Source organism: Pholcus phalangioides, unplaced genomic scaffold, assembly GCF_987345545.1.
Source record: "Pholcus phalangioides strain wild (caught in Gottingen) unplaced genomic scaffold, Ppha-v1.0 ptg000022l_1, whole genome shotgun sequence".
NCBI lineage: Eukaryota > Metazoa > Arthropoda > Arachnida > Araneae > Pholcidae > Pholcus > Pholcus phalangioides.
In genome coordinates, this window is record NW_028301615.1 from 28,570,925 (window position 1) to 28,584,434 (window position 13,510).

The 13,510-nt window shown below is 37.9% G+C and overlaps 1 protein-coding gene and 1 non-coding gene across 2 annotated transcripts; one reads left to right on the forward strand and one right to left on the reverse strand.

The window, feature by feature from the left end:
- Positions 1-534: 534 nt before the first annotated feature.
- On the reverse strand, positions 535-11,559 carry LOC149070143 (uncharacterized). The gene is made up of 2 exons (XM_089249575.1): positions 10,774-11,559; positions 535-7,627 (listed from the first exon to the last, which is right to left on the reverse strand). The coding sequence occupies exons 1-2, from the start codon at positions 11,344-11,346 to the stop codon at positions 7,253-7,255; spliced, it is 948 nt and encodes a 315-aa protein (XP_089105701.1). The 5' UTR covers positions 11,347-11,559; the 3' UTR covers positions 535-7,252.
- Positions 9,896-10,002, forward strand: LOC149070144 (U6 spliceosomal RNA). The gene has a single exon (XR_016195097.1). It is a non-coding gene; the product is annotated as a U6 spliceosomal RNA (small nuclear RNA).
- Positions 11,560-13,510: the final 1,951 nt, after the last annotated feature.

Consider the following 13,510-nt stretch of genomic DNA (forward strand, 5'->3'; position numbering starts at 1 on the left):
CCTCGTGAACGTAAAGACTTTGGGAATCCCTCATTTAAGAGGAATAAAATAGTTTTGAAAGTGTCCTCTACCAGGACAAGGATAACAATTTCGATATAACATAAACCTCTCTCAAAAATAATTTTCATATTTTAGAAGGAAACGGTTTTTTCCTTTTTATTTTTCCCATTAGAAAGGAGAGCATTATTCTCCATCAAATTGATATTCGTTTATAATCGTATAGATAAGCGTTTCTCAACCTCCGGGCCCTGACATCAGTCAAACTGGGCCGTGAGTGGTTCCCCGTTTCATTTTTTTATTTCACATTAGTCATGTGTATGACTGAGCCTTCCACTCACAAAAACAAAACCAACCGGGCCATGGGCTTCCAAAATTTGAGAACCACTGGTATAGATGATACCTCTCTTTCTTTCATCTGTAACTCAATTATCGTCCACATATAAAACCCCAAAATACAGGAATTATACAGATTATAATCAACTAAAAATGATTACTATATCAAAAAAACAGAAATGATGACAGAAATCAGTCTTCAAAAATTCATTAGACAAAATTACAGTCCATAAAAAAAATCACAATATTAAAATCAGTTCAATCTTGTATGGAATGGGGAAGATATATGAATAATATCTGAAAAATCATTTTTGCTGCCTTTATGAAAGTAGTTTAAGGTATTGATTCTGTTCATTACATTTAAATTCCACATTGAGAATGCAATTAAATTATGAAATAATTTTCCAGAAAATTTTCACATGTAGTGCGATAGATTTTATTAAGTAAAGAAATATTATCAATCAGTGAAGAAAAGTGACTTTACTTATCTTTTCCTGTTTGGTAAGGGCGGATTCGATAGAAGAAAAACCCTACGCACCTTGAAAACATTCATTTATATTAATTATCTTAAGTTTAATCCTTTTTTTCTAAAATTTTTATCATATTGTACCCATTTCTACTTTCATGCAGGCCTTACTGCAAAACTAATAAATATCAATTCGATGTATCACAGATAAATCATACAAAACTTTTCCAATGTTCATCCTCGTGTTACAGAGGGTAAAATATACAAAAATTGGAAGTTTATATAATATCAAAGACATGCATATTTTACTTTATGACCAAAAAAGAATCAATAAAATCTGAATCAGAGAGAATCAATATTATTTGGATAATATGATATGTATAACAACAAGGATAAAATTAAACACCATGCAATACCACACCGCCACTCTTCTATAACGACACAACTGAGGATGATAGTCAACTATTGATATGACACTGTTCTTTATGTTTCTAACACATGCACATACCTATCATCACTGGAAACAACACTGGTTATAGTTGTTGTTGTGCATACAACAGCTATAACTGGTATTATTTCCAACAACAGCAGCTATGCAAGTGTTGCAAACACATGAACAGTTTCCTATAATGAGTTAAGTCACTTTAGAAGTGGGAGTACAATATATTTTACATGAATAAAAAGAAGAAGATGATGAAAGCTTTCTTAAATACTGCACTACATGTCAAAAAAGAAAAGAAAATTTCTCACTTTGAAACGTAATAACTAAAAAAAAACAATTCAGACCATCATCTCCAGATACAGTAATAAGGTTTGAAATATATCTCTCACCGAAAAACAACATATTGTCTTTGTCCATTAATGGAGAAGGATTTATCCCCAAAGCAGAACATGCTGGAAACTGTGACATATATCACAGAACAATCTCATAAGAGTTTCAAGAAAAGAATTCTTCTACTTAAAAAACACCATCACTGGAATTTTTACTGCAGAAAATTTTCAGTCAACTGAGAGCTTGTAGCAGAACAATGCAAAACATTCTGCTTTGGGGGTATACGTGTTTTGATATATATTTTTCTAAGCTTCAATAACACAAGATAATTGATATAATAATACAATTTATTAGATAATTTTTGTTCCAGTCCTTTTAATCCTGAAAGGTGTCATAGGCCTATAATCAGAATCTATATTCCATCCTAAGGTATATAACAAAAGTTGATGTTAACCATCTGACTTTTCAAGTCTTCAATTTCAACATTTTCATCAGACAATTATTGTCAGTGATCTAAAAAAATTAGCACCTTAAAATAGTCTATAAAACAACCATAAAAAGGAAAAAGTAAAACAAACAAAAAGTATAACAGGAAAACAAGAGTAAAACATATAGAAACTCTAAAGTGAGAATAATATGCATAAGGAACTTTAAAAAGAAATTCTTTTAGATATTAATTTATCACAAAAATGTTGCATACCCCATCATCAATAATTAATGAGATTAATCTGATATAATTATGCAGAATCTCCAGTTAATATTGAGAATGTTACTGTTAACAACCTGAACACAAAAATTAAGTAACTATTCTGAATTATTTGCAACTATATATTTGTATGTCCAACTCCAATACACGAACAGTGTGTAGCCACGAAATACCTAGTAAAAGAAACCACTGAAGTTCATTGTGTTTGCATCAGTGCATGTTTCAACAACAGATTGTGGTACAGAAAAATGTTATTTTCTCCGCCCACAACACACAAATAACAAGATATTCTGGGTATAACTGCTGAGAATTTTGGAAAGAAAAGTTTGTTGTCTCCTCCGAGAATCAGGACCTCTTACAGCAGACTTTTTATATGCCCCAAGAAACTTTCAAGATGACTTCAGATGGGTCCTCTTGGGGTTTGATTCCTAATATCCACTAAGTCTCTCTCCTCCACTCATATGGGCTGAGAGGGAACATCTCTGTACTCTATGTCTCTACCCAGAGCTTCACACTAATATGAGTGTTGTAAGGGTAAAAAGTTGTCTCTCTCTCCAGTGTATTAGTTACTGTTACTTGCCAAGATTGTAAGAGCACCGGGTTTGATCCCTCTGGAGGACGCAACCAACTTTTCTTTCCAAAGATGAAGTTTGCCTTAGCATAACTTTCAGAAAGTTTTTCTCAAGAGATTGTGGTATGTATATGATGGTTTATGGCAAAGGATTGGTAATGGTTCTGTCTCATAAATAAACTCATGTTTATTTTGCATAAATAAATTGAAGGCAATATTTGACTTCCCCCATGGCTCTGTCTGTATTAACTTCACAAAATTAGTCAAGTTACTTGAAAGACAAATAGACAATGAAAATTATAGTTATTTGTAATTTGATTGACTTCATTAACATTTTCAGAGAATTTTCAACTTGCGATAATTTTTGTCGTCACTAGAGAAAAAAATTATCACTGAAAAAAACAGAGGTCCGTTGACAGACAGCTCCTAATAAAAAAGAAGGTTGGGTTATAAAGAGGAGTTCTACTGAATGTGGTTTAAATTTATGTCATTTTAATACAATTTTACTCATATTGTCGCACTGCCAGTAACCTTTATGCCTTATTAAAAATTATAGTTATGTACTTGAATTTCTATAATTAAATGTTCATGAATGAAATGTTCATTGCAGAAGGAAGCTGCTATCAGGATTAAACCGTCCGTGCAATATCTAGTATGGTGCTTATTTAAAACGCATGTATAAAATGCATTTCAAGATTATACACTCAAATAACCAAACAAAAAAATAAAATGTGACACAAATATAAAGATTATTATCGACAAATATACAGAAAAATAAAAACATTGATAAAATAAAAATTTGATTTGAAAAACAGAATAATGCCCTTTATCCTAGATCTTTGGAAACAAAAAGAAAACAAAGACTAGTGAAAAGAAGAAAAATAAATACATATATATATGTAATGAACATTTAACAACCAATAATACTGAAATATACCCTCATAACCAATAACAAAAAGATCTAAATCTAAACTTTGGTGTGAATAACAATATTAATGCATTATTGTCATAAATGCATTTGCTCCATAAATAACTTAGGACAAAAGAAACAAATCAATGTTTTACATTGGTGGTGGTTGGGGAAAGGGGTGATCTGATGCCCTAAGAAAGAGCCAAACATATTTTGCCTTCCTCTGGCAACTCCTTCAAGAGCATACTTGTATCTCACCCATCAATACACATCTATTGGGTAAAAGCCAACAATGGCCAGTGAGAAAAACGAGCTAGCAGATGTGGCAGCCAAAGAAGCGACCATTACCAGAATCCTTTGCAACAAACTCTTATATCCAGCTTCTTACACCAAATCACTCCTCTGGAGGGACATAATAGTAAATTTGCAATGCTGGATTGGGATATGCTGGAGGCGTCAGAAAGATCAACTCATGAAGTTATAAAGAAAGTAAAAAGTAAGGAGCAGGGGCTGGTCATGCAAGCTCATCTTATTTGTCACTGGACATGGGCCTTTCCCGGCAACCTTACATAGATACTACTACGAGAGGAATCAAAAGAAAAGATAAGAAAAATTGTGAAATTTTCCTTGAGGAACATCCTGAGAAGATAAGGGATCTGTCTCTTTCCAGCTCCGGTAACTCCGGTACCAGCACCTCCACAACTCAGTTGAGTTCATAGGTGCCCCCATACATTTATGATTTTGTCAACTCAGTTCTTTTGTATCTGATACACACAAATGGAAAAGATATTCTAGAATATCCAGACTGTTCGGCTTGATGCTAAGAATCTTGCACTGAAAGAACACATGCTCTGAAAATGTAGGCTCCTTTTTTTTTTAATGCATTTTCTATTTGTTAAATCTTTCATTTTACATGAAATGATCCAAAGAATTTCAGGAAGAGAAGTGTACGCACCTCTGGAAAAAAGATTTGGAGATGGACATTAAGTTAATCAGGCTCCAGTGACAGTAATTCTGATGATGATTGGAGCTAACATTCAGCTTACAATGTGGCTATATAACAGCGCGTGAATTAATATTTAAAAAAATGTTTGTCAGCTGAGGCAGAAAATTAGGGGAAAAAAATCTTCATTAGCTGATAAGTTTGCAAGCCAAAACGTTCATTAACCAAGGAATTACAGTCATCTTTTTCGTCTTAACAGTAGATATTAGCTAATCTGAATAAATTAGGACCTGTTCTACATGCCCCCCCCCCCCGATCCAGACCACTGTAGATCTGGTGCAGATCCAGATGGGAGCAATAGAGGTTATCCCCCCCCCCCCAAGAGATAACATGGAAAATAATGATTCTATTCTATCCGGTAAAATACTGGGCACATATATTTGACCTTTACTCCCATTAATTGTATTAAACATCCATGCAAATGTATTAAACCTGAATAACAGTAGGAACCCCTAACATGCATACAAGAGCTACAGATGCAATGATTCTGTTCATCAACATCCAAGACATTTCTGAGCCTGGTGCCCTCCCTTCCTCAAAAACACAGTACATGTGCTGAATGAGCAAGTAAAAAACGGTTACATGCACTTCTGTCTCAATGCAAAGATAAAAGTCCTAGGTACTAGAAACAGTCCAACGTGGAGGCAACAAAGGAGCTGCCTTGGGCTTCCAATAAATGTTTGAAATGCCCTTTGTAACAGGAACAAAAGTACACTGACTAAAAAAATCAGTGGTGCCTTACAAATCCCAGGGCAGCCACTAAAGCACCAGGACCTTTCTCAGTGATAAATTTTGATATCAGTTCATCAGCTGTGATAATGTGTGCAAGCATGCACCTGCCAATGAATGAATGAACGCCAGGGTCTCTGCCACCGGACTTATCCCGTTGCTGAGATCTCTTCCAGCCAGCTTCGTGACAGAGTCTGGAACAAAGTGAGTGCACCTAACAGTCTGAGTGTGTAGCTATTGTTGTGTATGATATTTCAGTGCTGCCATGTATACTTCAAATTGTGAGTGAAGTGTAATGATTGAATATTTGTAATGTTGTAGGCCTGTTGCTCTCTGTGGCGAGACTTTTTAACAGGGAAATCGGCTTGCATTCGCGTCTTGAAGTTGGGAACCACAGAAAACCAACTTCAACCGACCACCACTGTGGGGTTTGAACCCAGATCCTCGCATCGCGAGTCCGTCACTATAACCACTCGACCACCACAGCGGCGACATGCACCTGCCTAAAATCAGGACTTGACAAATCAAAAAAAAATTTAGGTGCCAGGCAAATTTCTAAGGAGCCTACAATAGTCCCCCCCCCCCAGAAAAACAGTTCAAAGTAATGGGGGGTTATACTTTTCCGAGACTTGATGATCCATTTTCATGTTGGAAGACAGACACATCATTATGAAATCAGAAAATTTTGCATCATTCTTAGACTGATTTATCAATCACATATAGAAAATTTTAGGTGCCGATACAGATTTCATAGTTGTCTTGGCAACCTGGAACCTGGGATTTGTCAAGATCTACCTAAAAAATGTACATTACTTCAGGGCTGGACAAATTCCAGGTGCCAGGTCACTAGAAAATTGAGATTGGCACCAAATTTTTATTTTTATTTTGATAACTGATTTTTAGTCCCAAAATTTTCTGAAATTGTGTCAGCCTATATGCTAGCATGGAAAGGGGTCCCTAAATCTTATAGAAATCAAAGAATATGCTATTTTGTATGAATTTTGTCAGGAAAAAACACTGGTGCCTATATAATATTGCTGGAGCCTAAATATTTTCCTGATATATCAAGTCCTGCATTAGTTTGGCCGATGAGCCACTATGCAAATAAGATGGCCCCTGTTCATAAAATAGGTGCTTCCCCCCCCCCCCCAGGGTTTTAGAACAGCTGCTGCTGCAATTCAATTTAATTTTTTTTTATAATAACATGATCATTACATATTCTCGAGATCTTTAAGATCTGTCCAGGGAATTTGTTAGCATCAGTAGATATCCATGCTTGAACTGGGATTCGAACCCAGACCTGCACAGTCAGAAGCACACACCTTAACCACTCAACTGCCAGGTGGCAAATAGAAGAAGCAGAAGGTAGAAAGTTTAATCCATATCTTCAAAAATGAAGAATCAGGTAATATTCATGAGTATCGATAATTCTTTAAACAAGATTATAATATAGTATCTTGATCCAATCATAGAACTTTTCTTATGTGGATGCAATAACTTGGTGCGGGAGAGAAACAACGTGAATCGAGTAACGTGTTATACAGATATATATATATATATTCTTAAATATATGTCAAACACTCAGATTTCAACCACGCTTCTGAAACATCAACACTTTCACAATAATTTCATGTAACGTGAAATAAAATAAATCTGCATGCAATTAACAGCCCGTCCATATCAAAAACCAGCTAGTAGAATCTACACACAATTTTGATTAAACTCTATACACACTTAAATAGCATGCAACAGCAAATTTCGTTCACAGAAGTATGCCATGATTCCATTTGAAATGAAATTTCATTTCTTCAATGAAAATTCTATGCTCGCTGTACATTTTCTGATAAGGGCTGGCATAAAGTGGGGCGGACAAAACTGGAAAATACGTTATCTGTCCGTTATGCTCCACAGTAGCCCAAGTATCTCTGGCGAATGTATCCCACTTGTATTCTTTTATACCTTTCTCGACCTCTGAAAACAGCCTCTTGGCAGCTTTGATATCACTTCTGATGTTTGTAACATCGTCGCAGACTTCTCTCAGTTGCTGCTTGCTTTTGTCAACGACTGCTTTTGTGGCTGTGAGTTGGTCTTTGCCTTTTGATGCAATAACTTGACCTTTCACTTGGCTCTCTCTGATCTGTAAATCAAGGAATGAAAATGGAATCAATAGGGATGGGGTCGTTTCATGAAAATTCAGTAAGCTAACAGTTAAATAATAATTTTGGAACACCAACATAGATGTTTTGACACCAATACCTACATCGCCGAAACTTTCCTTTCAATGATACATCAATATACAGTTGCACTTCTTTTTACGAATTTGTACAAACGAGATAAATTAGTTCATAAAAATTGAAAGTTTCTAGATGGGAAAAGGCGTTCAAAGAAATAGTATATTAGTCTGTACCAGAAAATTAGGTCGTAAAAACAAGCAGTTTGTAAATTGGAAGTTCGTAAAATTGAGCATCAACAGCCGTATTTCAAAATTTTCTAGATTTTTCTGCAGCAAAACTGATTGTTTTGCAACGTACGTTGCATATTCCGGCATATTCTGTTTTGGGGGTTTTCATGCTATCATCTTCGACTAATACTCATCAAGGTTTCCTGTTTGAATGGAACAGCTACAGTATAATCCTTTAGCGCCCGAGTGGCGCAGTGGTAAAGATGATCGTCTTCCACTATGAAGGTTACCATCAAAGTCCATGGGTTCGAATCCGGGCATAGAACATCAGAAGCAAGTTCTTTACCTACAGAACCTAGGGCGACCACCGATGGATGGAGCCTTCATTTCCCACCCAACTCCACTAGTTGGAAATTGCTGTATGGCGATATATGACCGGAGTTGGTGTGCGGTGAAGTAGCAATAGTATAATCTTTTATTTCTTTGACAACTTTTTACGCCAATTTCCTTTCACTATAGCCAGGCTGGTCTTGTGAACTTTTTTCTTGGTCTGTCATTTTCCTCCATTGCCTTCCCCCCCCCCTGGCTGGCTATTATTAGTACTATTCCTTTAGCTTCTGGGTTGATATTTTCTCTTTTGCTATTGGGGTTATCGTCTGAAAGTGACCTCACCTTCTGATGTTTGCTAGTAATTATAATAGGCTTTACCGCTGCATTTGAAATTGTCAAGTCCGTTAGCACGCACACATTTTCAGAGTTTTTTCGTGTTTGCGGTACGTTTTATCATACATGCCATTTCCCCAGTATGTTACATTCACGTTTTTTTTTTTTTTTAGAATATATCATTTGGAATTTGTTCGCAAATTCATATTACATACGGATTCACTCAGGTTGCAAGCATTTCATATTTAAATTAATTTTTTGAATAATATTATAATTTTAATCCCACAATCACACCCATAACTGACCCAAGGTCCCAAGCCAAACGGGAAGGGGCGGCTAACAAAAAAATCGACTTATTTTGCATAATAATAACCCGAAAAAAATCTGCTCTGGGGCCCTGAGAAGGCACGCTATGGCTCTGCCCACAATCGTGTTTTTATTAAACCGCTACCTTTTTTTTCCTGACCCTTTTATCATTTAACCCTAGAACACTAAATAAAAAAAAGCTGATAAAACTGCATGTTAACTGCCTATACCTCTATGTCTCTGACACACAGTCAGGTTAGTGATAGAGTTAGTATTCTAGGATTAAAACAGAGGCTTCAGTTATATTATTTTCAATTTTGTAGCTGGTCTAGGATGGTATATTTTTAATCTTAATCCCCTTATTAAGTCTAAGAACGTTGTTTTGTTGTTTTTTGCTGTTTGTTTTTCATCACCATTTTTTCTTTTTAACAGCCATAACTTAATGTTAGCCCTTTTTTGGCAATGTGCTGGCGACTTCTTTCCTCTGACAAGAAAGATGTCAGAAGCATGAAAATAAGATTTTGTTTCACTTTTGGTGACTTTTCGTCATACTTTCAGGCCTTTTTCGGGCCAAAGGAAAAAAATCGCCAGCACATGTCCGAAAGAAATTATACTATAGCTGTTTCATTTGATGTTCTTATGAAAATGAATTACAAAAACTGCTAGGATTTAGCCGTAACTAGGATTTTTGTCAGATAGATGTCACTATAGCTTAGATCAGCGGTTCTCAACCTTTTTTTTGACTCGCGGAGCCATTTTTAGTAAAAAAGTCTCTATAGTGGAGCCCCCGTAGGCCCATTTCTTAATTATTCATCAAAGTTACTGATTTTTTTAACATTTAAAAATATTTATGGTAATTTTTTTTTTAATTTTACTGGTTTTTTTTTTATTTTCCTCAGCGGCTGTGGAGCCACTGGAGAGTGCACAAGGAGCTTCATGGGTTCTGCGGAGCACTGATTGAGAATCACTGGCTTAGATAGTAGAGAACTTTACTGGCATTCGAGGCTCCCGGTAGGGGGCAGAGATGAAAATTTTGTACTCGCTTCGGCAGTACATATACTAAAATTGAAATTATATAGAGAAAATTATCATAGCCCCTGCGCAAGGATGACATGCACAAACATGAAGCATTCCACTATTTATTTTATTTTTTTGACGATGTGGCAGTCAAGTGGTCATAATGAGACTCACATCGTAAGACCGCAGGTTTGAACCCTACTGTTGCTGCAGTGGCGGTCGGCTGAAGTTGGTTTTCAGTGGTTCCCAACTTCAAGGTACGAATGCGAGCAAATCTCCCCATTAAAAAGTCTCACCACAGAGAGCAACAGGCCTACAAACAGCACATATATTCAATCATTACACTTCACTTCTGAAACATAGATGGCAGCAATGAAAAATCAGTCACAACGCAAGATACACACTCACGCTGTTAGGAACACATACTTACACTTCCGGCACAACTCACTAGGTAGTAAATTGCCCATGGCGATACCCCTGAGTTGTGGTCAGTATGAAAAATAAAAGGATTTTTGTTGCCCAGGGCAAACATTATTTTGCTGCCCCCAAAATTTTAAAGTTTTATAATTTTATAGCAGTGTTCTTTGCTCCCGTCTCAATCCGAGCACAACTCAGGTCTATTACCATCTATGGGCGATTTATTACCTAGTGAGTTGTGGCGGAAGTATATATGTGTGTGAACCTAACAGTCTGAGTGCATATGTAGTGTTGTGTTTGATTTTTCAGTGCTGCCATCTATATTTCAGAAGGGAAGTGAGTGATTTGTTATGGTTGAATTACATTTGTACTGTTTGTATAAACTAGAGTTCCTGTGTCTGGTAAGGCAGCCCTGCATGACAAGTAACAAGGCAAACGATAAATAAAAACAAATCATGCATCACTTCCACATTACTTACAGCAACGCTTGCGTTATTAGGTTTGATGACCTTACATCGAGACACATTTTTATTAGAGGATGGTATCTCCACATAAGAGTGGTTCTTTTTCAGCGAAGTTCGGCAAGGATTCAGCTTCTCATGCAATAGCATAACATGACACTCGTGGTCATCTTCCCCGTCTCCTCCTCCTCCTCCATCACACTGCGCCTTGTTCCTACAACTGTTATAGTCAACGGTCAACAAGGATTCATTGTCTATGCTGTTTCGGGGCAACCTAAAACACAGGGCCCTCAGAAAAGCAACGAGGAAACGGTACAGGAAGGAAAACAGCGCAGAGATACAAGGTGACCTCCTAGGTGCTTTCCTCTTTGGCGATTTTGGTTCTCCTCCCCTGTAAGGATTGAACTCTTTGGTGGTGGTGGCGGCGGCGGTGTTGTCGAGATTGAAATCGTCTCTCAAGCAGTTGCTGCACGTGGTGGCGCTCTGGAGTTTCGTGTAGCAGCCACTCCCTTTGTTGAAATTGGCAGTCAAGTTGCGGCCGTTGTTAAATTCGGTGTCACCACAGGAATGTAACAGCACTACCTCTTGCATGGCTCCCACGACATCTCAAACCTACAACTGCTTTGTACGCTATTTATTACAAGAATGAAATCAGCTGCCTCATTTCGGATCCTCGGCGCGTTCCGAAGAATCACGAACTCTCGGTGCGATCTCACGAATATTATAATTCGCTTTCAGCCATATTTGCCTTCAATGGGAGCCGAAACAATCACGAGGAAGACGTGGGCAGTAAATTCAATAACGACGGGCATTGTTTACAAACTATAAAAGCAAAACAATGGATGACGTCATATTATCAAACGTGTTGCCACCGGAAAAGAGAAATATACATTTTTCTGTGTTCATAACGATGACGTCATCGGAGGGTACTGAAATTGTGTTGTGATGAGGCTAACCATACTTGATCGCAAAAAATACGATCTTTAAAATACGGGACATTGACGATCATCGATAGTCTGACCATATTTCCTTGATAGAAATATAGGAATTAAGATTCTAAATACGGGACATCGCCAATTATCGCCAAAAATGTGTTCTTCCATAGCATGGGCGGAGATACCCAGCATCAAAAGTGAAGTCGACTGATCTAATGCATATATGTATAGATGAATTGACATCATCATCATCGTACCCAGGGCCGTTTTGAGAGTATCATGGGCACCCTGGCCAATTGATTTTGCTGAGGCCCTATCAAACAAATTTTGTGAGGCCCCCGGGCCGTGCCCGGGTGGGCCCATGCCTTAAGACGGCACTGATCGTGCCCCCAGCAATAAGAGGCCATTCAAGTATCACGTTAGCAGATTTTCAGCCATTTTTGACCCCTTCCCCCCTCCTTGTCAGCAAAAGTCAGCAAAACACTGGAGAACTTGAGAAACCGCGAGACACCCAGGGTCTGTCGCAAAAGGCAACGTAAGCTCTTTGGCCCCCGGGCCGAAGCAAAACACTGACTCCCCTCATCCCCCCCCCCCCGATGCTGACGTAATACTTGAATGATCCCTGATGACCGTGTCCCCCCCCCCCAGACTTCCAAGTCTATCTCCGCCTATGTTCCCTAGTGAATTTATAGCAGGAAAAAAAACAAAAAATAGTGGGAATTGTCTCGGGCCCCAGGGATGGAGCCCTGTCTGCCTCACCTTTATGGGGGGGGGCATGAAAATTAGTGTACCTTTTTTAGGGCAGAGCCCACCTCTCCTATTAAGCTCGGTGCCCTGAGACAGCGCCCCGGTTGCCCCAGCCAAGTTACGGGCCTGATTCTGTAGTTATTTTTCCGGAGTAATTCTGTATACAGGGCGGCCGCCTAGGCCAGCATGATTACGGAAGTGATATTCTTTTCACCTATTTATTATGACAGTGTCTTACTCGCGAATTTTTACATATCGGAATAATTTTCCAAGGTATACAGGCTCCTACGAAGGTTTTTAACCAGTGGTGTACCAGGTATTTGTCAGTGGGGGGAGCGAAATATAATTAGGCGCCTTCTTCTGTTCCTCATTTAGGCACAACTAAAATAAATTTTAACCCATTGACGCCGGTTAGTAAGAAAATTTGCCATGCCAAATTTTAATTTTTTTTTCTTTGCCAATGAATGGGAGGGGGGGGGGGAGGGGTCTCACTTAATGGGTTAAAAGTATACAAAGAAAAGTGCTAAAATTTCAACCTTGATGGGGTAACCTCATCGAGCGAAATTTCGTTTTTAGCTAAATTTTTCCCACACGTTTCGAAAATGTCCTGCCACCTACCGGGGAAATACGTAGTCAAGTATTTTACAATAGAAAAGTATTGCATTGCATTTTTTTTGTTTTTTCAAAAAATTCTTTTGTTTGATAAACTCTTAAAATTTCCCACAAATGCATAGAAATTTCCCCGTTGGATAAATTTTGGCCAATTTTTCCCATGAGTTACCATCACTGCACGTGCGCGGGAAATGCGCGGATCTATATGACCTTGAATTTTCTGCACGTCCTCAAAAAGGCAGCACCTTGTCCGCAATGCCAACGTAATAACCCTGTTTACATGGGAAATTAAAAAATAAGAGAGAAAATTGTCACGAACACCGTTGGAAAAAACCGCCATCTGCCAAAGCCAAAAAAGTTCTCGCCGAACCTTTCTCAAACAAGCTCAATTTGGCGGGAAAACTACTGCCAACCTGACAACTCTGTTTCCTTCACCCCGAAATAGGGAAAAATCGCAAAGA

What these genes read in the sequence shown, in the direction of transcription:
- LOC149070143 (XM_089249575.1), bottom strand. Translation starts at nt 11,346, where the DNA reads ATGCAAGAGGTAGTGCTGTTACATTCCTGTGGTGACACCGAATTTAAC. An exon ending in CTAATAACGCAAGCGTTGCT is followed by an intron (nt 7,628 to 10,773) that starts GTAAGTAATGTG and finishes CTTGATTTACAG; the next exon opens with ATCAGAGAGAGCCAAGTGAA.